A 27508-nucleotide genomic window follows, 5' to 3' on the forward strand; every position below is an offset into this window, starting at 1 on the left:
TGCTCACCCGTTGCTATACTGTCTGTTAATATAATTATTTCGGTCACGGTTGATGGTTTATCAAGGTATGCACGTAATGTCTTCCAAATATGCACGAAAAACGGATATGAGCTAATGATATAGATCTATGGACAATAAGCTTGTGTTATAAGGACTGAAACCTCCTAGGATCCTGAACTGTCTCCCTCCCTAACAGCAAGAAATATGTGCCTTCATTTCAGTCCTTTTCGGTTTCAAAATAATAAGTCATTCTAATGATAAAGGGGTGGACATTAATGGATATCAACTTCTGTCATATGAGGAACACTAATCTGGATACATTCTACCGCCGTGAACAATTTGTATTTTCTTAAATATGGTTCTATTCAAAATTGTGACTTTGACCTAGCTATTTATAGCGTAGGATTTCCTTTGAGCCATTCATGACATGAAATCATCTTCCTCGACTCAATATCCAATCAGGTATGATGTGGCGTCTAATCTAACAGCATCAAACTCTGTTGCTGTTACGTGTTTACGACAATCGTCACCATTGTAATTTCTGTACAACAAAGTCAATACTTCTTGGGGACCAAGATTTGTCGAACAAGAAATGGTTTTGACATATTTCACCAACGACAGGAATGAATCTTTCATAAACAAACAATGCACAAATTCCACCTCCCTAACTGTACCAAATTTACGTAAAGATGCAAACGTGCTTCAAATCCAAATGGGTGAACAATAAAAGCGTCGACATATTAACCATAGCAGACAGAATATATACCGCGGAATTGTCACTGACCTGGTCAGAAATAGCAGAAACGTCTGGCCTTGAAATCCAGTATCAATCGTGTAGTGATTGGGATAACAATAGAATAAAGGGATTATCTTTAGACTGTTTACAGATATTTCAGACTGATAATATATGGAGATTTAATGCAGAATTTATGTGCAGCCATGTTTACATAGATCGCTGTGTACTTGACTACGTCACCCAGGCACACAAGTTCCCAGAGAAGCCCTGCCCTTTTGGACGAAATGATTGTCGTGCACTCAAGGGTAACAAATTAACTTTGCAGAATGGCTGACCCGTCACTGTTAATCTCTTATAAGCCCCAAGTTGGGTACAAGGAAATGAGCCCTTACACCCTACACTCCAAAATCCAGGGTCCAACACTGCACACATAAACAAACACACACACACACAAACAAACACACACACACGTTGACACACACACATACAACCACACACACACAAACACACTTCACATGGCACCACACAGCACCACACAGCACACCACGACACCACCACACTACCACACCACCACACCACACACAATGGGCTGAAAATAATAGCTGATCTAACACAGTCGACAAATCGAAGAATGTTGATAACGCAAGCGTGACTCAGATCAAGGACAAACATTATCGATGTATCATGTGTATTGTTAAACATCGACATCATGATGACCACGTGTTTCCTGTACGACTGGCACCAGCAGTACGGTGGCTTGTTTTTAACATTCTCTAATACAAACCCTGGAAGAACTGTCTTATCTTTGTCTTATCATTTACTCAGGTACATTTCCCACGTGAATGTGCTCAAGTGGACATTGCACAATGATGTGACAGAATACATTTGACTATAACTTCCACTGACTTGCCAAGTAAATACAACACGATGATCGGCTTCTGTGGGGAATCTTTGATATTGGTAAGTGGACTGTGATTAAGTGACTTTAGGAAGGTTTTGCAGCGTACTTACTAAAATTGCAACATCATCACGGAGAAATGGGCTTCTGTAATCCCTGATCAGAGAAGTTTCTGGGATATATATATATATATATATATATATATATATATATATATGACTTAAACAAGTAATTACATTAGTCAATGACATTATACCTTACGTGTGGAAATATATATATATATAGAGAGAGAGAATATGGGAACATGTTAGCATAATATAAATGTGCATAAATATATATTTCCACACGTAAGGTATAATGTCATTGACTAATGTAATTACTTGTTTAAGTCACATACATATTCACATATGTACATACATTCTACATATGTGTGTGTGTCTGTCGTGCGTAATTTACAAGAATGGGCGACGCAATTAGTTGTGTTCCTTCCCATGGATCGAGCAGTTAACTAATTTGTGTGTGTCATAGTTTGTAAAGGGATTACGTAGTGAAGCGTGTCCAATCGCGGCACTCAGCAATATTCCAGCTATATGGTGGCGGTCTGTAAATAATGGTGTCTGGACCAGACAATCCAGTGATCAACAACATGACATGTGTCAACCATGTCAGCGAGCCTGATGACTAATCCCGTTAGTCTCCTCTTACGACAAGCATAGAAGCCTCTTATGGCAATCATGGGTTGCTGAAGGCCTATTCCACCCCGGGACCTTCACGGGTCTAACCGTGGACCAGAGTTTTAATGGCCATTAAACGAAATTTCAGGGCAAGGGGATGGGGGTTGGGGTGGTGTTACTAGCAAAAGTTGTGTATCGCTTGTGTGGCATTATAAAACAACTGACGTGTGAATTTTCCAATATATATATATATATATGCCCTTGATGAACACAGTTCATGTTCCCTTTTTGGTAATCGCGAATGCCGCAGTGTTTGAGGACAGCAAGTGCCACGCACAAAATCTGTGATGCACGCATGGAGAGACCTTCACACGGAAGGTCTATGGGAATAGGTCTAAAGGCACAACCACGTTGAGACTTGGGAATTTATTAAGTTCTAACGTTACATACAAGAGACATACAATCTTCTTGACAAGGTAACTCACGGCGTTGTTGAAGGATCAGCAATTTTACTGTTGCTTGATAAATATGACACCAAACATATCTGTACAAAACGAGTAAGTTAGTGAAACATATAGCCTAGTTTACTTGCACTTATTTACCCCATGGGTTGAATAAATCCCTGGATCAATATCTACCCTGGGGTGCAAATATAATATACTGAACATCATTGAAAACGCACCACCCCTAAAATTGTGGATTTCTAAGAGCAGAAGTGAGCAATCTATGTAAATTTTACATATTTGTGTAGACCAATGTTTGATAAAGAAAAGAAGCAAAAAACAATCAAGCAAAACAGTGAAGATTTAATGCAGCTGACAATGAAATAAAGATGGGGTCAAAATGGAAAGTCAGTAGCGTGTATGACCCCCGTTAGCAGCAACACAAGCTGTGCAACGTCTCCTCATTGAACGGATAAGTCTCTGAATAAAGTCCTGAGGCACTGCATTCCACTCTTGCTGCAAGGCATTGTCGAGTTCCCCAAGGTTGTTGATCTGCGGACGACGTGCGAGGCGTTGGCCGATGTAATCCCACAAGTGTTCGATGGGTGACAAATCTGGTGACAATGCAGGCCAATGAAGTAGAGGAATGTTGTTGTTAGCCAGATACTGTATCGAAACACGTGCAGTGTGGGCTCGTGCATTGTCATGTTGAAATGTGTGCAGATCTTGATGCTGGTGAAAGAAAGGAACGACGTTGTTCTGAAGAATGTTGTCACGGTAGTAAACGGCATTCACTCTGCCACGACAAACAATCAGAGCGGTTCTGTGGTGATAACTTATCCCTCCCCACACCATAATGCTGTCTCCACCCCACCGATCGGTTTGCACAACACAATCCTGATGATAACGTTCACCCCGTCGACGCCATACCCGTAGACGCCCGTCAGCATTTCGCAAGTGAAAACGCGACTCGTCGGAGAACACCACACCATGCCAACGTCGTAACAACCACACACGATGCTGTTCAGCCCATTGTCGGCGTTCACGGCGATGCCTGTCAGTCAGGATGGGTCCAACGTAAGGGCGTCGACAACGTAACCCTGCCGCACGGAGACGGCGTCGGACGGTGGAAGCGCTGATCAAACCACGTCGACCCTGGACAGCGTTGGCGGTTCTGGCAGCGGGCAAGGTTCGATCCCGAATATGGCGCCGTACAATGTCTCGATCTTGACGAGGGGTGGTAACACGTGCCTGACCTGGGCGTTGCCGGTCCCTGCTGGTTCCTGTTTGTTGGTATCTGTTAGCAAGCCTCAGAATGGTCGAATGATGACACCCAAATCGTCGTGCAATGTTTCTGCTTGAAGCGCCGACCTGCAACATACCCAAGGCCTGTTCTCGTTCCTCTGGTGACAATCTTGGCATGGCGAAAAAACTTTACTTACGAAAGTACTGCGAAAATGAGAACGGTTTTGTGCCGAAGGTCATTTATACCCCTGAACAGCATGCTTTCTGCATGCAATTTGTGCCCTTCGTGTGTGATGTGCATGAATTTTGTTGTTTTCATGTGATGTGTTCGATGATGTGTTCGAACGATCCGTTTTTTACTGTAGAGCGTTATTTACGATCTAGTGTGTTATTATCAAAATTCCCACCATTAATTTTCCATTTCCAAAAGATTCTATTGCCTTATTTCAAAATTTACAGGTGATGCGTTTTCAATGATGTTCAGTATATAAAACATGTTCCTCATTCGGTAAATACCCCAAATAGATGGGCGGACCAAACTGTGTTTTGTCGCATGGTACAAATTCTGTCAGGAAAATATATGTATAGTTTTTCATATAAGCACATCTTTATATGGGGTACATGTTTCACATCCAACTTTAGGTATTTATAATGTAGTCTCTGAAGGCATTCAAAATGTGGAAACGTTCCCCTGGGAAAGTAGATCATAGTTGTGATGAATCAATAAAATGAAATGCCATCGGAAATAACTGTAATGAAAGTGGATCTTAAAGCAAAATCTGCAGGATGGTAATGAGAGGAGATGCATTGCACGTAAATTTGTGCAAGTCCCTCTTTGTTCAGAACTGTGAAAGTCCCATCTGTCTCAGGGAGTGACTCTATTGTTGCCGTTGCTTCATCTCATCATATGAAAGCCCATACTCCCCACCCGACACCTCACCCCGATTTAGTTTTATGCTCTGTGTTTCAGGACGTGGACCTGTTGTTGAACAACACGTGGCCAGAGTTCCCGCCATGCTTTCATCATACTGTGGTGGTGTGGGTGCCCTGTGGCTGGCTGTGGCTGACTCTCCCAGTCTTCCTCAGGCACCTCATGTCTCTCACGGAACGCCTGCATCTTACAAAAATTACAATAGCAAAACTTGTGAGTAGTTGATAAACCTTTCGTTTGTGAAAACTTCTTTCGATATTTAAGATAACTGATGATTACAAATATATAATGTGTGACATAATTTATTTTAACCAATGTAACACGTCAATATGACACAGGTACTTATCGCTGTAATGATGACCTGCGTCATCGGTGACATCATCAGGGCCATGTCGGGAGAAACAGGTGTTCACGACATCACTACCTCTTTCTACACAGCTGCTATGTTGAAGTTAGCAACCTATGTAAGTATGACTGTCGATGCCGTTTCGGTTTAAACCTCATTTGTTTTTACATCGTGGCGGCAGGGTGGCCTAGTGGTGAAAGGGTTCGCTCGTCCCGAAGACCGTGTTTGATTCCTAGCATATGAACCATTAGTCAAGCCCATTTCTGATTTCCCCATTTGAAGTATCAATGTGCATTCCATGATCAAAAGTATTAGAGAATACTTCTGACGGATCAAATCCAATACCAACTTCTAACGAACATAGCCAGACGCTCTGTGTTCATTATCATTTTCACGTTATCGAGAATGATCACGATGACTTAGTGCTACTTAGATATTTCCCCTCTGTTAAAGATACGGTTTAAACACTCTTAAGATAAAAGTTATTTGATTTTAAAAAGTCTCTTATGTTAAATTATATATTGAAAACAAACAAGGTTACAATGAATGACAGTACCGAGTTCTAATACAGTACTGATGGGTCACAAATCTAAAATATTAATTCACCAAAAATTGATGTTCCCAGTACAAAAGAAGCGGAAACAAAGGGGAGGAACTAGGTGAAATTACAAAGTTTAAGTTCAAGATGCGAGTTCAAACCACACTCAGAACCTTAAACTTTTGTGACTCATAACAACTGTAAGTTTATTAATGCGATATTATTAATAATAAAAGCACATTCTCAAAACAATACAATACCCCATATAACGAATGTGTATAGTACAAACTGACCAATAGAACGGAATGGTCTTTTTAGCCAGGACCAGGTGTGTACTTTAGACAAAACTAACCACGGTTATAACGGACAAAACTTATTGGTTCGTTACAGCTATAGTTCACAATATCACTGTTGTACAATTATGTATGTAAACCGTATATTTTTGTAAACCTTGTCATATGTCTGTTAATCAGATTCTCAGCATCACATTGACCGTGTTGTCAAGACGACGAGGTGTCTCAAGTTCGTGTCCTCTCTACATATTCTGGCTGCTTCATATCTTGTGTGACGTCATCCCATTCTACTCACTCATTATACAATGGGTATGTATGTGATATGTTATCTGTATCTGTCAGATGTCACGGGTCTTGTGTGTCGTCACCACATTTTTTCCGCACTGCAATACACTTTTCGAAAGACACGTATTGCAATATATTTTCTGAGAACCGGTAAACTGGTTAAACATATTGGAAGCTCTCTGATCATTGCTATGCCTTTAATAAAAAAATCACGCAAATCTTCCATGTACAAGAAGTGTTTCTCTTCATAATCAAAAGGCTCATGCATGATCTGTGTGACCTTTAATCAAATTAGCTTTGTTGATTTTTTGTTGACATTTTAAAAAAGTATTTCAAGATATATCCAGTTGTGACCCAATCACTGACCGTCCCCATGGTTTGATGCAGCAGGGCAGAAGTACGGTGGAAATGACTCTCTTCTACCTCCACTATGGCTTCCTGCTTCTACAGATCGTCCTGTGCTCCTTCGCCGACAACACCGACCACGTCGTTGACAAAGTGTCCAAACGGGTGAGGGACAGGTGCTACACCACTATATGACTTATACACCCACTAACGTAACAGAATCTGAGGTAGCGTTGACAGTGTAGATCGTGCATTTGATCAGTTCTAATCAAGCCAAATATATACATGTATTTCATTTGTGAAACGACCACCACTTTGGTGCAGTTGATAGAGTGTCCGGCCGGAGAGCGGAATGGGTTCGATTCACGGTCGTGTCATACCAAAGGACGTTAAAATATGTCGTGTGATGATCCCTAGGTGTCTAGCACCCGATGCTAATGGGTACAACAAGGACTGGTCAGCATGGAGTCAGTACAATGTGTCTGGGTAGGGTATTCATGCTCATCTGTGACATTGTTGCTCAGAGAGCTAGCACTATAACCAGCTTAAGTCTGGGCCAGCATAAGCAGACACACATACACATGCACGTCGTCATAATTAAGAGAGAAATATATTGAGCGATGTATGATGTTAAACCCTATTTCACCTCAACCTCACTACTTTTGTCAGACACATCTGTACCTTTTGATTTCTCTACATGATCTTTTCGCTTTGACATGTACACAGATGTAATGTTTCTGCTGTGACATTGCTGGAATATTTCTATGAGCGGCCTAAAACCATACTCACTCACATTTATACTACGAGATAACGCATACTGTTCCTTGACAGTATGGTAATACACCATGACTTATACCACAGACCACAGACATATATCATAAAAGCATGTACAGTAACAGACGGAGTCTGTAGAATATACGACATAACGACTACGACACGACTGCAGAGTATATATCCTGAACATGAAGTCACTATCAATGAAGGAGGTGAACCAGCACCCTGACTGAAACTGCCCACAGCGTTTTATATAAAATAGAGCCATGCTTTCAGATTCCCTGTCCTGCTCTCAGGGCGTCCTTCTTAAACAGACTACTCTTCTCATGGACTTTCAGGTGCGTTCACAGTCTATCATTTGTTGACAGCCTCCTCTCGTCATGTGGATATATGTATGTATGTGTGTGTATGTGTGTGTGTTCGTGTGTGTGTGTGTTTGTGTGTGTGTGTGTGTGCGTGTGTGTGTGTGTGTTTATGTGTGTTTGTCATCACCCGACATCAATAAAATGCGTGAAGCCCATTCCTGGTGCCCCCACCCTGATATTGCCGGAATATTGCTAAAAGTGTCCTAAAACTAAACTCAATGAAAAGCTGTACATATTAACCCCTTGTCAATAAATTTTTGTGATCTTAAGCTTGCTCTCCCAGAATGTGATTCATTCCAATGTTACACCGCGTTAGTAATGTGTTACAGGTTATTGTTTTGTTGTTTCCCGATACAATAACTGACAGATGATGCATGTTGCAGCACAATGTGGAAAGGTTGGAAAAGACCTCTACAAAATGACGACGTGTACGACCTTCCTCCACTACTGAAGAGTGAAGCCACCGTACCTCATTTCCTTGACACCTGGCAAGGGGAGAGACAGAGAGTTGCAAGGTATTCTGCCATATATCTGTGTCTTGTTTCTAACCCAGAGATCGAAGATAGACTCGTATGTATTTGTGTCTTATTTCTAGCCAAGAGATCGAAGGTTGGCCCGTATGTATATGTCTTATTCCTAACCCAGAGGTCTGAAGATGGCATGTGCGTATCTGAGTCATATTTCTTATCCAGACATCTGAAGCTTGGCATTTTTGTATCTGTGCCTTATTTCTAACCCAGAGGTCTGAAGCGTAGCCCGTCTGTGTCTGTGGCTGATTTCTAATCGAGATCTCATCTGTATGTGAGCTCAGATGGAGATCTGGAATGTAGGTCCGGAAAGTATGTTCGCATGTACCTTAGTCTACCTTTCCTGAAACCTGCACGGTACGAGAATATGCTACAATTTATCCATGATCAAACATAGATTGACTACCAGCGATTCCTTTTATCTACGCTTGCAATGAGTCAGAGATATTGGAGGCAGCCACAATGAATGCCCCCTTTGTCTAAGTCGTCGGTCCAGCAGGGAGCGCCCACGTAAGCTTTAGCTTTAACCAAGAACTGCAGGGTACGTCCTATGGTAGCTGAGTGAAAGCTCTAACCTAGAACCGCAATACGTTCTCCTTGTCACCACCACCACTGCCACCCACCGCCATCCCTTAGTATTTCCTTTACTTGTGGTAAAGACTTGACAAACGTTAGCGCTTCATTTTATTCAAATATTTACTCACTCGGCGCCGACATGATTCAAACTTCAAAGAACCAGTGGGTATTTCTCTTTGCAGACTGAATAATGCATTGCTACGACATCTTCCTCGAGAACGACAGAATCTACTGGAGTTTTCAGAAGACGTTGACCTGCCACAAATGGGAAAGAAAACTCTTCCCGATGTGATAATCAAAGAGGGCGCACATTCAGGAAAACCAGAAAAAAACTCTCACAAGCCATCGCTACTGCGCACATTGTTCCGGACTCATGGTTATAAACTGATGAAGTCACATTTGTTCAGGATCGCGTCTGAGCTGTTCCTGGTTCTAAACCCCTACCTGTTGAAGTATGCCATTATACATAACGTCAGCCTTTGATCAAACATGATCATAACAGTAAATAAATAATCCTGAATGAGTGATTTGTACAAGAGAGATTATCTGTAATGCGATAATCGAAATCAAAGATTATGAGAGTATAATGGTCAAGTTTTGGGAAAATAATATTTTATCACAATGTTTATGCCGGTATTTCTGATCAGTGCGCACGTGTCAGGCTGTCAATGACATACCGATTCACGAGACATTCATATAATCACTATCTCGTGGATGTCATCAGCTCATTCAAGACTAACCCTTTCATCATTCATAAGACATTATGCCAAACATTTAAGATGGGACTGACTAAAAACGATCGTCTATTTACATATTATTTTGTTTGTTTGTTGCTTGACACTGAAATCTGTAATATTCCAGTATATGGCGGTGGTATGAAATATTAATCAAGTTTGGACAAGACGATCCAGTGATCAACAGTATGGTCACAAATCTAAGTAGCTGGTTGCGGTCTGCAAATAATCGGGCCTTACCACCCTATCCCATTAGTCGCCTCTTACGAAAGGCATGAGTGGCTGAAGAATAAATTCTAACCTGGATCTTCACGGGAATCTGCACATGTTCAGTTCAAGTCCAAGCAATAGCGATTACGATTATCCACACTGACATCCAAAGACCAGTTGAAACATTTCCCAAGAGTGTTTTGGCATTCGTATCTGCTCGCCTCTTTCCGTAACCTGCAAGAAGGTTTCCGGAATGACCCGAGTAGTTACGAATGAGTGTTTTGGCTGTCTTGCAGGCGACTAATGTACTACGTGGAGAATAAGGATTCGGAACCGGCGTGGCAAGGTTATGGCATCGTCATTGCCTTCGTATGTATCAGCGCCATGCTGTCACTGCTGCAGACCAGGAGCTTCTTCACTGCCGAGAACGTCGCCCTTGGTGTCAGGACTGGTCTCATGTCGGCAGTCTACAAGAAGGTGAAGATGGGGCTTTGGAAGGTCTTTAAGTGGCATTTAGAAGTCCGTGTCTTGAACAACGAAGCCAGTTCTAATAAATAATAGAACAAAATGTTTCAGTCCAGATACTGTACAACATTGTACTTCACTGGCTTGGTATAACCGTGTTAGCACCGAGACGTCATTCATATTAATAATGAAGTTAACCATGGAACTCTCCTCGTAGTTTTGTTGTAGGAGGGTGTTTGTTATGAAAACAAATTCTCTTGTATAATATAGATAAATACATAAATATGGACATTTAGTACAAAAGTAAAATCTGGAGTCTAAATCTATACATTTTAAGACGCTGGAATAAATATAGAATTATTCTTTAAACCCGTGGCCATTATCATATATTAATGAGGTCCATGTCAAAATATGGAAATATGGTTTACGTTTTTGTCACCAGGCCCTGACTATGAATAACGAGTCTCGGAAGAAGTACACGACGGGTGAGATCGTGAATCTGATGTCCGTGGACGTCCAGAGGGTGGAGCAAGCCGTCATGCAGATGTGGATTGTGTGGTCAGCTCCAATCATCTTCATCATCTGCTTCTACCAGCTGTACCAGGTCCTGGGGCTCGCCTTCCTGACCGGGGTGGTCATCATGCTGGTGTTGGCCCCCTTCCAGTACAAACTGTCCATGTACCACCGAGACCTGTTCAACCATCAGCTCAAGCACAAGGACTCGAGGCTGAAGAACATGGGAGAACTACTGAATGGAATCAAGGTATATAACGCCATGTTAATGGTTTGCGTTGAATGATTGAAACAATGTTATATGTTCGTTAAAGTGAATTAGTCAGTTAGACGTAACCAGCAATTTTCTCATGTCTATTAATGGTGAATTCAAAACAAACCTGATGTGTGACTTCTTCAAGCTGCAGTTAGAAATTGTTATTTTCCAAACGACTCCATTACACCGACTGCTTATCCGTGACGACTACGCTGACAAGGCATTTGGGAATCGATGACCTAGTCAGTGAGCCTGGGCATCCCATCTTGTTAGATGCCTCTTACGACAAACAATGATACATTTTCTTTAAAATGGGTTGGTATACGCTCTACTGGGGTCGTAGATGACCGAATCTAACCCGAATCTTCACGAATTATTCCAAGACCTTTGTTGCTGATGTTGTTAAGGTGCTGAAACTCTACGCCTGGGAGGGATCATTTAGAGACAAGATCATGGCCATTAGAGACATGGAGATGAAAGTCGTCATGAAAATAGCACTGTTTGAGGTTCTGCTCGTCTTCCTGTGGATCGGCTTCCCAACTCTGGTATGCCACTCTATATACCGTGTCATCCTCACATTAAACCATGTCATTGTAAATGGTTGCTGGCGAAACTGACATTAACTGAACGTCTACTTTCAGTTACATCGTAAGTCGTATTCTGTGTTTTTCAGATAACGATTGCCAGCTTTGTAACGTACATTATGACATCTCCCAGTGCGTTCATGAGCTCCGAAACAGCTTTCATCTCCATCGCTCTCTTCAACTACTTGAGGGGAGCTATGAACATGCTGCCCATGTGTATCTCCACTCTAGCACAGGTAGTTCTTGAAGATTTGTGACTCAGTTAAAGAACTTTATCAGTCAGGACATTGTCACTGGGTTCTAATGGTTTCATTCCGCTCCAATCCACTCCGCTCTTACCCTCTCTACTGGACTCTAATCTTCTTCACTCCTCTTCTCTCAGCTCGAATCCACTCCATTTCAATCCAGTTAAATGAACAGCTGACCACTCCTCCACGCTCTGTCTCTCAATTGAAACTGATAATGTCCACTATAATGTGCATCTAAACCATTTGTCACTACTTCAGAGCTTTTTGAAAACATTGTTCATTTTTTTTCTATTTTGATGTTAAGGACAAATCGTTTGATAATCTCCTAGGCCATTTAAATATTGTTTATAATTTGTGTTTGTAATCCACAGAAATGCTACCATGTATCAGCAAAATGCCCCAAACATTCTCACAATCCCTTTGTCCAAAATGTTGAATGACCGATCAGTTATCAAAGACAATGGAGACTGGAAGTGGAGAAGGTTTTGTCGCTTCTATTGATATTGTGAAAGCAATGAAACAATCCATCTTCCAAGGGATCTTCCAATGTTCTTCATGTGGTTCCATCCTCTTTCACAGATTGTACCTACAACGAGCACTAGATGAATTATTACTTCATAACTTACGCTCCTAGCTAATGTACTGAAGCAAGCGTGTCGTCTGCGTTTCAGGCAAGTCTGTCAACAAAGCGTCTGAACAAATACCTTGCTGAGGAGGACCTGGCACCCAGCACCGTGTCCGCCAACACTGCGGAAGGTCGAGTATCTGTGTAGAGAACAGGAGGGGACTCCACGCGTTATTATACCATTCATTATAGCTAAAATGGACAGAATTATCATTAAAACGACCGCACGTTATGAGAAATGAGCGGGACACGGTAACTTGATAATGCCCGCAAAATGCTTGACGACGGGCCATTATCAAGTACCATTAATGACAACATACAGCAATGAAAATATCCACTTGAAGTCTAACGTTGTTCATCACTGAAAACAATGGCGGCTGGTAGTATGCGCAAAGGTCAAGGTCGAATGTCGTCACTCTCAATAGTGATCATCTGTGTTGTTCTATGACGTGTCTATATTTTATATTATATTCACTGTGTGTCAGTGACCTCCGTCGTTTTGTTGTTGGCAGTAAATGCTTCTAAACCGATGCCGCTGTTTGTATTCTTAATTTATTATAAGGTCTATTCATTTTAGCTATAATAACGGTAACGCTATTTTTCAGGGCATTATCATTTGCAGAAGCCCAAAGTCTTTCATTAACTGCCCGACGAAGGAGGGCTTCTGCAAATGATAATGCCCTGAAAAATAGCGTTACCCTTATATTATATGTATTTGAAATATTTTGCTGAATGTTCGCCTAATTTCCAAACTGGAAAAGACATAATTTTTATCATGTATTCACATTTCTCATTTCAGGAACTGCAATCAGTATTGAAAGAGCTACCTTCACGTGGAATTCTGATTCAGAGTCGACCTTGAAAAAGTAAGTGCTGAAATGGAATGATCTGAAATTAAGATTATATGGACATAATGCACGTCATGGCGACTGTTCAAGACAACCAGAGTGAAAGACAATCAACAGAGTAGTCATATGCTCATAAAAAGTGAAAATGTCATGCCAATGAGTGGGTGGGTGAGTTTAGTTTTACAACACTGTAAATAATCTAGGCTGGAGCAAACAATTCAGGTATCAATAGCATGAGCGTCGATCGACGCAATTGTCATACCAATATAGACTTTCACTGTACTATTCGGATTCAAGGTCCTGATCGACATATTGAACGTAACGTGAATCACCGCGTTATGACTTATTTCAGCATCAACTTGTCTGTACCTGTTGGCCAGCTAGTGGCCATTGTGGGGTCAGTTGGGGCGGGCAAGTCGTCGCTGCTGTCAGCGATGTTGGGTGAGATGCGGAAGCTGAAGGGCCACGCGGCCATGAGAGTGAGTACTGACCCACCTGGTACTTGTGATGTTGATAGGAACACTAGCATTTGCCATCAGATATTTTACTTTGATATCATTTCAAACAGCCCATAATTAAACCTCAACACAACATGTTCACACCAATAAACCCTTCCAATACCCTTGCAAGATCAATCAGATGAGACAAAATTCAATAATGTCAGTGACAGGAATACCAAAGGCCATAATTGCTTTGTCTTTTCTTCGTTTGAAGTTAGCTTGTTTGTCGTCTATAATGAGTTCATACGTTAAACAAGTAGGATAATCTGTTGAAATTCTGCTTACACTGTAAGGGATAAATGGCCTGGAAAGGGTCCTGAAGAATGCCGAGTGATGCCAATGTAAAAGACCATCCCAACTGAACTCTTGTTCTATGTAGAGCTGCATTACGTTGTTCTTTTGGGGTCTCGATTTCGATTCTGTTTCTTTCTTTAGAAAAGTGTGGCGTACGTGCCACAGGAGGCCTGGATACAAAACTTGTCCCTCAAAGCTAACATTGTCTTCGGTTCTGAACCGGACGAAAAACGGTATCTGGATGTTATCAAAGCATGTGCCCTGGAGTCGGACCTAGAGACACTTCCTGGTGGAGCCAACACGGAGATAGGAGAAAAGGTAGTACACCTGTCTTTGTCATGAGGGAACTGATGAACTCCTGTCGCATCAAATGTAGATCCAGATATTGGAAAGAGGTTGCAATCTACAAACCTGCACTGCTCAATGTAACCACTGATACAGGAACCCGTTAAGATCCGGGCTAGACCTGACCTTCAGTAGCACGTGCTTGTCGTAGGAGGCGACTAACGGGACCGGGTGGTTAGGCTCACCTACTTGCTGACACATCTCATCGTATCCCACTTGCGTAGATCGATGCTCATGCTGTTGATCACTGGGTTGTGTGGTCCAGATTAGATTGTATGCACACCGCCCCCATATGAGCTGAAAAGTGCTGAGTGCAGAGTAAGACTAAACTCACTGGCTCAGGAAAAGGCCAGGGTAAAGAACACCTAAGGAACGCGTAGCCAAAGGACACCCGTCGTAGTCACAGAAGACACAGATACAGGAAACGCGTAGCCAAAGAACACCTGTCGTAGTCACAGTAGACACAGATATAGGAAAAAAACAGCTAATGGACACCTGTCGTACTCAATCGTTTCGGGAACAGATACAGAAACAATAAGATTGACACTGACATAGGAGAACAATGCATATGATGACGACGATACAGTTTTTGTATTAGGTTCCCTTTACCCCTATATTATCGACTGTTAAAGAAATGCTGGTGCTACTATTAATACCGCTTTCAGGGCATCAACCTGAGTGGAGGACAGAAGCAGCGAGTGTCACTTGCCCGAGCTGTATACAGTAACAAAGACATATATCTGCTGGATGATCCTCTTAGCGCTGTGGACTCCCATGTTGGCAAGCACATCTTCAGTCAAGTTATAGGACACCAGGGGATGCTGAAGGGAAAGGTGAGGGGCGAGTTGTGAAGATATTCAAAAAGGCAAATGTTATTCTGATAAACAGATGCAAATGAGCCACCACACAACGCACAACACACTCGGTCAATAGCCAGACTGTCCACCTGGTGCATTGAGGCCACTAGCAACAATGGCATATTAAAAGTCCTTGGGAAGATCATTCCGTATCCGACGAATATCACTCCATGTTGTTGGAGTTCATGCAGCATTGTTGGGGGATTTGGATGACGACGTCAACGTCTCTCCATTTCATCCCGGATATGTTCAGTGGATGACAAATCAGGTAATCTTGAAGCCCACGGTAGCACATTAACATTCTTCTGATCAAGATACTAACTTACAACTGCAACGAATTAGTGGTCCATTTGAGTTCATCATAACTGTTGGCAATTCTTTCAGACCCGAGTACTTGTGACTCATGGTGTGCACTGGCTACCTATGGTTGACGTCATTGTAGTGATGGATCAAGGGGAGATAACCGAGGTTGGATCGTATGAAGACCTTCTTGATCATGACGGACCATTTGCACAGTTTCTTAAGACATATTTACAGGGAGGAAACCATGACAACCTGGAGGATGAAGAGTGTAAGCAAAATTAAGTCTAAGAGTGTCATATATAAAATACGAGAGAAAATGTATTTCACAGTCTTTTCAACTCAGGTGAAATATATATTGATTCATTGAGGACGATCTATGGCAAGAGATGCGGTCCCTTTGCAAACGACAAAGGGTTTATAGCCCTTGCCACGTGTTAAACACTTGACTCGAAAGGCGTAAAATGAACGATCATTCGAACTAAAATTTGAAAATAGTAATACCATTGAAATCGTGTTAACTGTTGTATAGTGCATGATGATGTAATCTTACAATTTATAATCTAAACAATTTCAGTGCAAGAAATCCGTAGCACCCTATCAAAGAACACTCTTTCGTCGCCCAGTCTCTCGTCGTCGAAACTTTCGGATTATCTCCACAGTCCACAGTTACTTCGTCAACTGTCATCAGAATCCGAGACAACTCTCAGACACAGACGTCACAAGGAGAATATTTTCGGATCTATGCGGTATTTAACGCTAACGCACTATAGCAGCCTCTTCCTTCCAGGAGGTTTCATCAGCAGATCACAATCAGAACTGGTCTTCATCACCCAGTTGTGTAGGCACACTTCGTTGTGACATGTCCTTGTGCAGATGGATGCCCATAATGTCAGTCACTGGTAAGCCTGTCTCAGATTGTACCTTGGTGACAAACGCCAAATGTTCCTTAGTGCGGTGGTAAACAGCAGATACATTTGAAACAATGCTTTGAACTGTCTTGTTCAACATCACAATGAGCACTATTCCAGATGTTTGGGGGCTGTCTGTACATAATCCAGTGATCGACATCATGAGCATCGATCTACCAGATGTTATATGATGACCGTTTATCGCCCCTTCCGATAAGGATGGGTTTCTGAAAACGTTAATATATATATCGTTAATGATACGTTGTGTAGGCGATTTTACTTTTACGCCGCTTTTAGCAATATTTCAACAATATCACGGCGAAGGGTACCAGAAATGGAGTTCACACATGGTACCCATGCAGGGAATCGAACCCAGGTCTTTGGTGTGATGAGCAAAGCTGCCCCACCGCCCCATGCGATACTAATTTAACTATAAAGTGGCTCAAAACTTAATATGCCATATTCACTTTATAGTTGAATAAATTAGAACCCAATCCAATTCACCATTCGATTCATGGTTACTTCCTGGCACTGTAACGGCAGCAATGACATATGGCAACAACGTCCATCAATGGAGACAGCCTTGGTTACTCTGTGTTCTAGGTCAGTGGCAAGTGGTAACATGGACTGTGATCTGAACCAGGAAGTGTATGTAGCAGAAGAGACGACTGGTGGAGAAGAGTACAAACTAATTGAGGATGAATATACAGAGACGGGCAATGTACGTAGATCCATATTTCCCGTATACACATCATTTTTCAAATTGTCTTTCATATCATCCCGAGAGTACTGTTCTGTATGAGCACATGCTGGAATTCATAATTACTGGATCTTGCCTAATAGCTGGACAATTATTCATGCGGTATAAAACGGTATCTTACCTCACACATAAATGTCGTTTTTCTGATTGGTTAAACGCTCTTCTATTATTTTCAATACACTCCACTTACAAGCGAGGTACATTCTGTACTCATTCTGTACCTTGTGGCCGTACGTCGTTATCTGGGATAACATTGAATCTCACTTGATGCACCGAAAGTACTGATGTTTTGCGAATGCAAATCGATGGAAGGGAGTTAGCTCTAAATCTTCTTCTTTTTATTTCTTGTGTTGTCTGCAGAATCTAGGGAAATATTTGCCTCGCATTCCAATAGATAGATTTTGAAGAAACGTCCGAATGTAGTCCCTGTGAATATTAAGAAGGGGAAACACAGCGTGACACTTTAGTAAGAGAATACCTGCGGGAAAAAAACACACCATGCCAAGCGATAACTCGAGTTGGGATAGACCGATAGAGCGAGGAAACTAAACACCAAAATGTAATGACACGATTTGAAGCGATACAAAGAGATGACAGAGCCATATACAAACATGTTGCCGTTATTTCAGGAGTGTATTCATAACGTTATCGTTGTGTGATATGCGATATATCTAAGTGTCCAGTAATACAACTATATGTTTGTTTTAGGTGAGGTATTCAATACTGAAATCCTACTTCTCTGTTATTGGCTGGGTGTCTGCAGCTGGAATAATGGTTCTGTATGTCATGTACAACTTTGCCGGGGCTATGTCCAACATATGGCTCAGTCACTGGACCGAGGACCCAAGACTGAAGACGATAGCCGATATCCAGGCTGGGAACTACACCAGTAAAATAAACACGACGGGAACCCTGTTCAATGTGACTGTGGACAGCGCAGATAAGGACAAACTTCAGTCGTTGTCCTACTACTACTTGGGAGTGTACTGTGCAATTGCATTTACTCAAGGTGGGTAGAGCTGTGAATCACCATCACCACTGGATTATGATCTGAATGTTCAAAGTAAGAATCTGTGATTATTGTCAGTAACTAATACAACTTAAACACACGACACAACCCTTTCCGCATGCTTGATATCTGCCAAAGGTACTCAGCGTAGGTTGAACTGGACTAAGTATTAAGGGTACTATGAATCTTATTACCTCCTATTTTTTATTTATTTATTTATTTATTTATTTATTTATTTATTTATTTATTTATTTATTTATTTATTTATTTATTTATTTATTTATTTATTTATTTATTTATGATATCTACCAGGGGAACTCAAGGTCGGTGAAGTTGTGAATCACCTTCATCACTGGGCTAATATTTCAAGGATGGTGAATCTGTGATTTACTGTTAGCCCCGTCAATGCCCTCTTACCACTACGGGTGGTCTCATATATGCCATGTATTTAGAAATATAATCATTGTATAACATTAATTAACACCGCCGTCTTTCTTTCTTTAGACCGGTGTAAATCCGGGTTAGAATTGATCTTCACTAACCCATGCTTGTCTTAAGAGGCGATTAACAGGATCGGGTGGTCAGCATGGCTGACCTGGTTGACACATGTCATGGTGAGTCAAGTGCGTAGCTCGATGCCCACAGTGCTGATAATTTGATTGTCTGACCAAATTCGATGAATTATATAACGCCGCCGTGTAGCTGGAATATTGCTGAATGCTGCAACAAACAATGAGAGAGTAGGCAAGCTGCATTCAATGGATATAATGTATTCCTCATTTGACAAGTTGAATATGTCCTCGCATGAGGAGTAGAACACCATATACTACAGACGAGTTGTGTGGTGAACGTTTTGTGACACGTCTAATGGTAGGCTGTCCAGTTATAGTGTACCCTGTGTTTCAGCTGTATCTGTGATGCTCAACTCACTGCTTGTTTACACAAAGATGGTTGACGCTGCCAAAGTAACGCATAGGAACCTTCTTGACAACATCATCAAGCAACCAATGAGTTTCTTCGACACAACACCAACTGGACGAATCCTGAATCGTTTTACAAAAGACGTGGACGTCGTTGATGGTCATCTTCCCCGAGTGCTGCGGTTGTGGATAGAATTCATCTTCAATCTAATCAGCATCCTTGTTGTGATTTCCTACAGCACGCCGATGTTCCTTGCTGTTGCCGTCCCCGTCATTGTATGCTTCATCTTCATACAGGTAGGGAATATTGTGATGATGTGGTTCATCTTCATACAGGTAGGGAATATTGTGATGATGTGGTTCATCTTCATACAGGTAGGGAATATTGTGATGATGTGGTTCATCTTCATACAGGTAGGGAATATTGTGATGATGTGGTTCATCTTCATACAGGTAGGGAATATTGTGATGATATGGTTCATCTTCATACAGGTAGGGAATATTGTGATGATGTGGTTCATCTTCATACAGGTAGGGAATATTGTGATGATGTGGTTCATCTTCATACAGGTAGGGAATATTGTGATGATGTGGTTCACCTTCATACAGGTAGGGAATATTGTGATGATGTGGTTCATCTTCATACAGGTATGGAATATCGTGATGATGTGGTTCATCTTCATACAGGTAGGGAATATTGTGATGATGTGGTTCATCTTCATACAGGTAGGGAATATTGTGATGATGTGGTTCACCTTCATACAGGTAGGGAATATTGTGATGATGTGGTTCATCTTCATACAGGTATGGAATATCGTGATGATGTGGTTCATCTTCATACAGGTAGGGAATATTGTGATGATGTGGTTCATCTTCATACAGGTAGGGAATATTGTGATGATGTGGTTCATCTTCATACAGGTAGGGAATATTGTGATGATGTGGTTCATCTTCATACAGGTAGGGAATATTGTGATGATGTGGTTCATCTTCATACAGGTAGGGAATATTGTGATGGTGTGGTTCATCTTCATACAGGTAGGGAATATTGTGATGATGTGGTTCATCTTCATACAGGTAGGGAATATTGTGATGATGTGGTTCATCTTCATACAGGTAGGGAATATTGTGATGATGTGGTTCATCTTCATACAGGTAGGGAATATAGTGACGATGTGGTTCATCTTCATACAGGTAGGGAATATAGTGATGATGTGGCTCATCTTCATACAGGTAGGGAATATTGTGATGATGTGGTTCATCTTCATACAGGTAGGGAATCTCGTAGATCATCTTCATACAGGACAATGAGAATTCGTAATTGCTTGGCCAGAATATTGTGGTTCTTTTTCATACAGGTAGAGGAATATTGTTGATCACTTTCATAAAGGTAGGAGAATGTTGTGGTCAATCTTCATTCAGGTAGGGAATATTGCGAACGTCTAGTGCGTCTTCAGTACCGGTAGGGCAGTCTGGGGAACATGTTATTAATCTTCATACAGGTAGGGGAATAGTATGTTAATGTGGTTCTTCTTCATTTATATAGGGGACTAGTGCGACAATGTTTTTCAACTTCATACAAACAGGAAAACGTTGTGTTAATATGGTTAATCTTCATACAGGTAGGAGAATATTCTGTTAGAAGAGTTAATCGTCATACAGGTAGGTCAACAGTGTGATAATATGGTTCATCTTCACACAGCAGGAGAATATTGTGTTAATATGGTTCGCGGTTCATAAAGGTAGAATAAAAATTTGGAACACGTGGTTCGTCTTCATGCAGATGGAGAACATTGTTAGCATGCCGTTATTCTGACTACAGGTAGTTAATTTTGTGAACCTGTGGTTCAAATGTGTACAGAAAGAGGACTGTTTTGAATATGTAGTCTCAGTTTAATACAGGTGGGTGATTATTGTGAAATGCTTCAAGGCTATAAACACAATCAGTTATTTGATTTTATTAATGAACGACATAAACGAAAAGTGAAATTTGAGGAACCCTAAAGTGACAGCATCACAAAAACTTCCCCTTCCCACGAGACATGTAATCATATGACAATGATGTCGACATGAACGTCTATTCCACAGCGGATGTACACTCCCACATCTCGACAACTACGGCGATATTTCTCAGCATCCAAGTCACCGGTCTTCTCTCATTTCACGGAAACCATCAACGGAGCTTCCTCTGTTCGTGCCTACAGGGCGCAGGACCGCTTCTTCAACAGCTCCTTAAGCAGAGTGAACGAACACAACATCTTCTACTACGGTGCTGTGACCACGCATAGGTAATATTGCTGTATCAGTATGACTGTTGATTCTTGTGTTCCATTTACAGTTTGGGATGTGTGTCTCATACTGAGTAGGATACACGCACCTCTACGCGAACATTCATGAACACATGACCATGAAACAATCGGACTCTGGCGGAGATTCTCATGGACATTTCCTTCATCTCGCCTAATGAAAGAGTGAAATTAAAAGAAAAGTTGCCTTCCTCATATTACACAGCATCCATGCATTTGCCCTAATGATAAGGGAATTGTTTGGTAGGATGGTAAGGTGGTATGTCTTGTGTATAAGAATGAGTATACATGTCTGTTTGGAGCCCTGTGGTTTTACCCTGCTGCTTCTGTATTTTACTATGATATGGGAATTCTTTTGTCATCTTAGTGACCAGTGTATGTGTTACTGTAGGTTGTCACAGCGTAGGGCGGCAAGGCAGTGTGTCCTCTGAATAGAAGTGAGTCTGCATGTCTGTTTGGAACCTTATGGTTTCGCTATGCTGCTTCTGGAATTTGTTATGATATGGAAAGTCTTATGTCATCTTAATGACCAGTGTATCTATTACTGTGCGTTATTGAGTTAGTAATTATAGTAACATCGGTCATATTTCAGCCATATTATGGTGTTACTGTAAGCAGTCAAAGACTAGGATGACAAGGAGTTATATGCTTACTGTAGAAATGAGTCAGCATGTGTGCCTATTTGTTTGGGTTTCTCGGCTTTATGTCCTGCTGCCTCTACATTTTATGATAATGAGTTTTGCTCACCTTTGTCTCCAGTGGATCTGTTCCTGTCAGTAGTCATAGCCTGGGATAACAAGGCGTTGTTTTCTCTAAATGTTTGAGGTTTTGGGGTGTTTTTTCTGCTGCTTCTGGATTTCATTGCTTTGAAACTGGACTGTTTTTGTTGACAGATGGATGAAGATGCGTCTAGATGGCCTGGGGTGTCTGGTGGTGTTCAGCGCTACACTGTTGGGCGTGGTCAGCCCCCATATCTCCCCGGGGGTGGTCGGTCTGTCCATCACGTATGCTTTAATGGTACTGAATATGAATCACTAGCAGATGGCTCCGCAAGTGTAGCATACCCGTGAAGATCCGGGTTACAATGGATCTTCAGCAACCCATGCTTGTGGGTGGCAAATATAGGGATCGGGTGGCCAGGCTCGCTGATTTAGCTGACACAATCAATCAATCAATCAATCAATCAATCAGTTTATTGCATGAAGGCCAGTGGCCCATATACAAAATATATATGTATAGTATGTACAACACATACAACATATGACACACGTTACAGTGAATCTCTTCTCAATATGAGCGCGTGGTGAATAAGTAGAGCTGTCTCATGTTGTAATAGGGATGCTATACTTATGTATTGAATATAGTTTTGTAGCATTCTTGTGTGATCGTAGCCATGGCGGGAAATAAATCTGCCTTAAATCATTATATACAGGACAAATAAATACAATGTGAAATTCATTCTTAACAGTGTTACAGAATGGACAGAGCCTTTATGATTTTAAGATAGATGGACGTTTTCATTGATTGATATATAACTCATTTAGACCAAGTCTCAGGCGTATGAAAGCATTACGAAGGTTTGTATTACGTAGGTTGGATAGATACGACTCAGGTTCAAGAAGAGATTTAAACTCACGATAACAGTCATACCTTGAACTTTCATATAGTGATGAATGCCAGTCCTGTTTGAAGATATCGTACACTGGTACGAAAATATGCATTAACATCGCCCAGTGTTTGGGATAACCAGACAAATCCAAGGCCGTATCTGAACAAAAGACGAATACGAGTTGCCCAAGTGTTTTTACCAATATTATCAAGATGAACAATCATATTGTAGGCTTTTTTTGTGCAGACGATGTTCTGGCATATTTATTATTTTACACCAGTACTTTAAACAGCGAGAGTAAGAAGTTATGTACAAAGGGAATCCCCCACATTCACCGTACACCATACTATTAGGGGTAGACATACCAACATTTAAAAAACTTTTACATGCAAGACATCGTATACCAACTACGTAGATCGTAGATCGATGCAGTTGATCATTTGATTGTCTGGTTCTGACTCGATTATTAATTGACCGCCTCCTTATATCTAGAATATAATGTGATTGCAGCGTAAACTAATACGTTCACGATGTATTAAAAGTGATCGTTCATCTAAAATGTATTGACGTAACTGTAATTATGTAGCTTGTATTGTGTGTGTTTTAAATATCCAGTGCATTGCGTGGTTGCTAGGTAACAGGCTGCCTGATTATGATGGTGATCATGACAACGGAGTTGGAGACGCACGTGGTGTCTGTGGAGAGGATGGCACAGTACACGTCACTGCCGACAGAGGTAATAGGCGATTCTTAGTACGGGCCATCTTTGTTATTGGGTATAGAGCTGTATCAATATTGGCAATTTCGCTTGTTTACCAGTCCGTGTTTCTTTTGGAAATAAATATATGATGACACCAACACTACTTTCCAGGCCCCCTGGGTGGTGCAAGGCAAGAGACCAGCGCCGGGGTGGCCGGAGAAAGGTCACATCAAGTTTGACAATCTCAAGATCCGCTACCGTCCTGAGCTGGATCTGGTCCTGAAGGGAATAAGTTGTGACATCAAGCCTGGGGAGAAGGTATTGGACAGGTGGTCAGGTGTACTGACTCGGTTGACACATGGCATCGTATCCCAACTGCGTGATTGATGCTTATGCTGTTGATCACTAGATTGTCTGAGCTACAGTCGATTATTTACAGACCGTAGTTTTTAGATTGTAACATTGGTGAATGCGGTATTAAACAATACACAACCACAACAAGCAAAACTATGTGATATTTGTCTTGTCGCAGATCGGCGTGGTGGGGAGAACTGGTGCAGGGAAGTCGTCCTTGACCTTGGCGTTGTTTCGAATCCTGGAGGCAGCCGAAGGACGTATCCTGATCGATGGTCGTGACATTGCTGACATGGGACTGCACGATCTGAGGTCCAGACTCACTATTCTACCACAGGTACACAGACACCGGCACTGCAGCTGATTAGACATTGATAGCTTGAATGTCTCTCTGATACAAATGGGAATGGGCCACAGGAACAGGCAACCATCTCCTTGTTAAAGAAACATTACATAAATAGAGTACTTTTGTTGGGTTGTAATCGTACATAGAGTCAATAAAAGATATAGATAATGCCAATATGAGATATATGATATTGCTTGCTTGCTTGTTTAACGCCCGCACTCCGAAATTGTGTAACCATCATATTGTGTAAATAATCCGGCAACCCAGTGATCAACGGCATGAGCATTGATCGACGCAACTGGGATGTGATGGCATGTGATAACCAAGTCAGCAAGCCTGATAGCCATCCTGTTAGTCACTTCTTCAAGGCTTCTAGGTGTATACTAGAAAATGTTATATACTAAGGGATATCCAGGTGGAAAATGGAACTAAATTCTATGGTCTTAACAAATTGGTGACATAGAACTATTATCATCGGACGAAGTGCAGTCCAGACATGTGTTCTCATCCACCAGGATCCGATGTTGTTTTCCGGAACTCTTCGTCTGAACCTGGACCCATTCGAGAAGCACAGTGACGAGGATCTGTGGCTGGCTCTGGAGAGAGCTCACCTCAAGGGCTTTGTGTCGGGGTTGAGCGAGGGCCTGCTCCACGAGTGTGAAGAGGGTGGACACAATCTCAGGTTAGTAAATGCATCAGTGAGTGAGTGAGTTTCAAACCGTTTTAATGGTATTCAAGTAGCTTTTTACTTACCCAGTAAGGAGTGTCTGACAACAGAGTCACCGAAGTGCTGTATTCCAGTGTAGGGCAGCGGCAGCTCGTCTGTCTAGCTCGGAGTCTGCTGAGGAGGACGAAGGTGTTGATCCTGGATGAAGCCACGGCAGCTGTTGACATGGAGACGGATGATCTCATTCAGAGCACTATCAGGACCGCCTTCAGTGATTGCACAGTCATCACTATAGCTCACAGGCTGAACACTATCCTTGACTATGATAGGTGAGTGGGTCATCACTATAGCTCACAGGTTGAACACTATCCTGGACTATGATAGGTGAGTGGGTCATCACTGTTCGTATGTTATCTCCATGTAAAATACCTTAATTTCATTGGTCAATGAAGCTTTAAAATATTTCGTGTCAACACTCCCAGGAGAGTGACAGCTGGAAAAAATATTACCCCTGCCATGGTAACCGCCAAACTCTTCGCCGCGAAGTTCACACTCCGGCGCAGCATGGAACTCTGGGTAGGAGAGTGCGTGAAGCTGCATTGCTAACAATTGTATGACGTCATAATATGACGCATGCAGTGCTCGGAGTTCACTATGTACACACTTTCACTGCTTTATTCAAAATATTTGATAGCATTGAATTGTTTACACCCACAGCTTGAACATATTTAATCATTTTATAGTTGTTTCAAGCTTGTCAAAACATTTTACCGATTTAAAAAATCAGTGTTCACATGTCATATAGTCGGGTCGAGAGGCTGACGCCATTTTGTTCACGTGTCATGTAGTCGGGTCGAGAGGCTGACGCCATTTTGTTCACGTGTCATGTAGTCGGGTCGAGAGGCTGACGCCATTTTGTTCACGTGTCATGTAGTCGGGTCGAGAGGCTGACGCCATTTTGTTCACGTGTCATGTAGTCGGGTCGAGAGGCTGACGCCATTTTGTTCACGTGTCATATAGTCGGTATCGAGCTTATTGGTGTTCAAAATAAAACAACATATTTTGTACATATAAGATGAATACGTTGTCACTGGCTAGGATGACTCTGTACGAAAAGACGTACATTAGCCCGTATTACCCTCGAGAGAAGCATACAACTTATGAAGTCAAAGCAGGTCAGTATTCAAAAGAAAGATGACTCCAGTTCACATGAGTGATTGTACTGTTCAGTAATGGACCGGTACAATTTGCAATGATTATTACAACTTCAATCATATATATGTTATCTCCCGTCAGGATCATGGTGCTCTCAGCAGGAGAGATCGTGGAGTTCGCCAGTCCCACGTCTCTCTTGGCAGACACAAACTCCACCTTCTACTCTCTGGCAAAGGATGCAAACATTGTCTGAGGAGCTTCAACAACATCGGGAGCATGAAGAAGTCTGGCAGTGATGTATCATCACGAACTGAGAAACTGGAGAGGATGAGTTGGTGGTCCCTCCTGGTTCCGAGAGGAAGATGCCAGAAAGGATGCCATCATATGAAACGTCAGGATGAGCACAGTGGCATTACGTACTAATCCAGTATGGAAGAACGGTATTAAACCAGCATTACAGAGTTTCTACACGTTATGGAATATTCGTCGAGTAACTGTCTGGCATGGAAAACGTTCCTACCGACGTGTGTTGGTAGTGGAAATTCATTGCGTTACTGTTCAAGAGACATAGAACAAACAACTGACCAATGAAACACTGTTGCATTGAATGTGTGTAATATTTTATTTAAGAACAGGGTGTACATACTATCCTCAGACATTGTTTGCTTTTCAATCGTTTCCTATTTCTCATTGTTAGCAAAGGACATGATATTGGCCATCAAGCACATTTCGTTAATTTCTATGTATGTTTGGAGTTTTTCCCAAGAGTAATGCCCGGAAAGTAATACAGGAAATAAAGGTGTCTACTTCGACTATGGGCATGTTTTGTGTTTATCAACAGTTAACCGATAGAGAAATTACTGACAAGAGCACAAACGTCAAAACATCCTTTGCAGTAAGCTCCTTTAACTGATGAGGAGAAAGTATGATACTCGTGAGGCAGGTACTGTAAAAGGATGGGCACACACTGACTGACTTTTTTGTCTTCTTTTAATACTCTTCCCGTCCCCCTGCAT

General features: G+C 41.8%; 1 protein-coding gene across 1 annotated transcript; it reads left to right on the forward strand.

Annotated features, from left to right (window-relative positions):
* Positions 1-1663: 1663 nt before the first annotated feature.
* Positions 1664-27304, forward strand: LOC137289176 (ATP-binding cassette sub-family C member 2-like). Its single transcript, XM_067820844.1, has 30 exons — positions 1664-1696; positions 4967-5140; positions 5266-5391; positions 6285-6413; positions 6777-6899; positions 7785-7846; positions 8257-8388; positions 9159-9428; positions 10217-10397; positions 10828-11148; positions 11562-11699; positions 11828-11974; positions 12658-12742; positions 13411-13477; positions 13812-13938; positions 14395-14571; positions 15264-15431; positions 15840-16026; positions 16333-16504; positions 17270-17387; positions 18135-18435; positions 19342-19652; positions 21444-21643; positions 22555-22678; positions 23905-24006; positions 24142-24288; positions 24503-24661; positions 25186-25352; positions 25472-25666; positions 26634-27304. The coding sequence occupies exons 1-30, from the start codon at positions 1664-1666 to the stop codon at positions 26743-26745; spliced, it is 4755 nt and encodes a 1584-aa protein (XP_067676945.1). The 3' UTR covers positions 26746-27304.
* Positions 27305-27508: the final 204 nt, after the last annotated feature.

The sequence above is a fragment of the Haliotis asinina genome, chromosome 1, assembly GCF_037392515.1.
Source record: "Haliotis asinina isolate JCU_RB_2024 chromosome 1, JCU_Hal_asi_v2, whole genome shotgun sequence".
Taxonomy (NCBI): Eukaryota; Metazoa; Mollusca; class Gastropoda; order Lepetellida; family Haliotidae; genus Haliotis; species Haliotis asinina.

Excerpts from the sequence above, each read along its gene's own strand:
- LOC137289176 (XM_067820844.1), top strand. The coding sequence starts at position 1,664 with ATGATCGGCTTCTGTGGGGAATCTTTGATATTG. Across the intron at positions 6,900-7,784 it reads TTGACAAAGTGTCCAAACGG|ATTCCCTGTCCTGCTCTCAG; the intron begins GTGAGGGACAGG and ends CCATGCTTTCAG. Across the intron at positions 16,027-16,332 it reads CAACCTGGAGGATGAAGAGT|TGCAAGAAATCCGTAGCACC; the intron begins GTAAGCAAAATT and ends AAACAATTTCAG.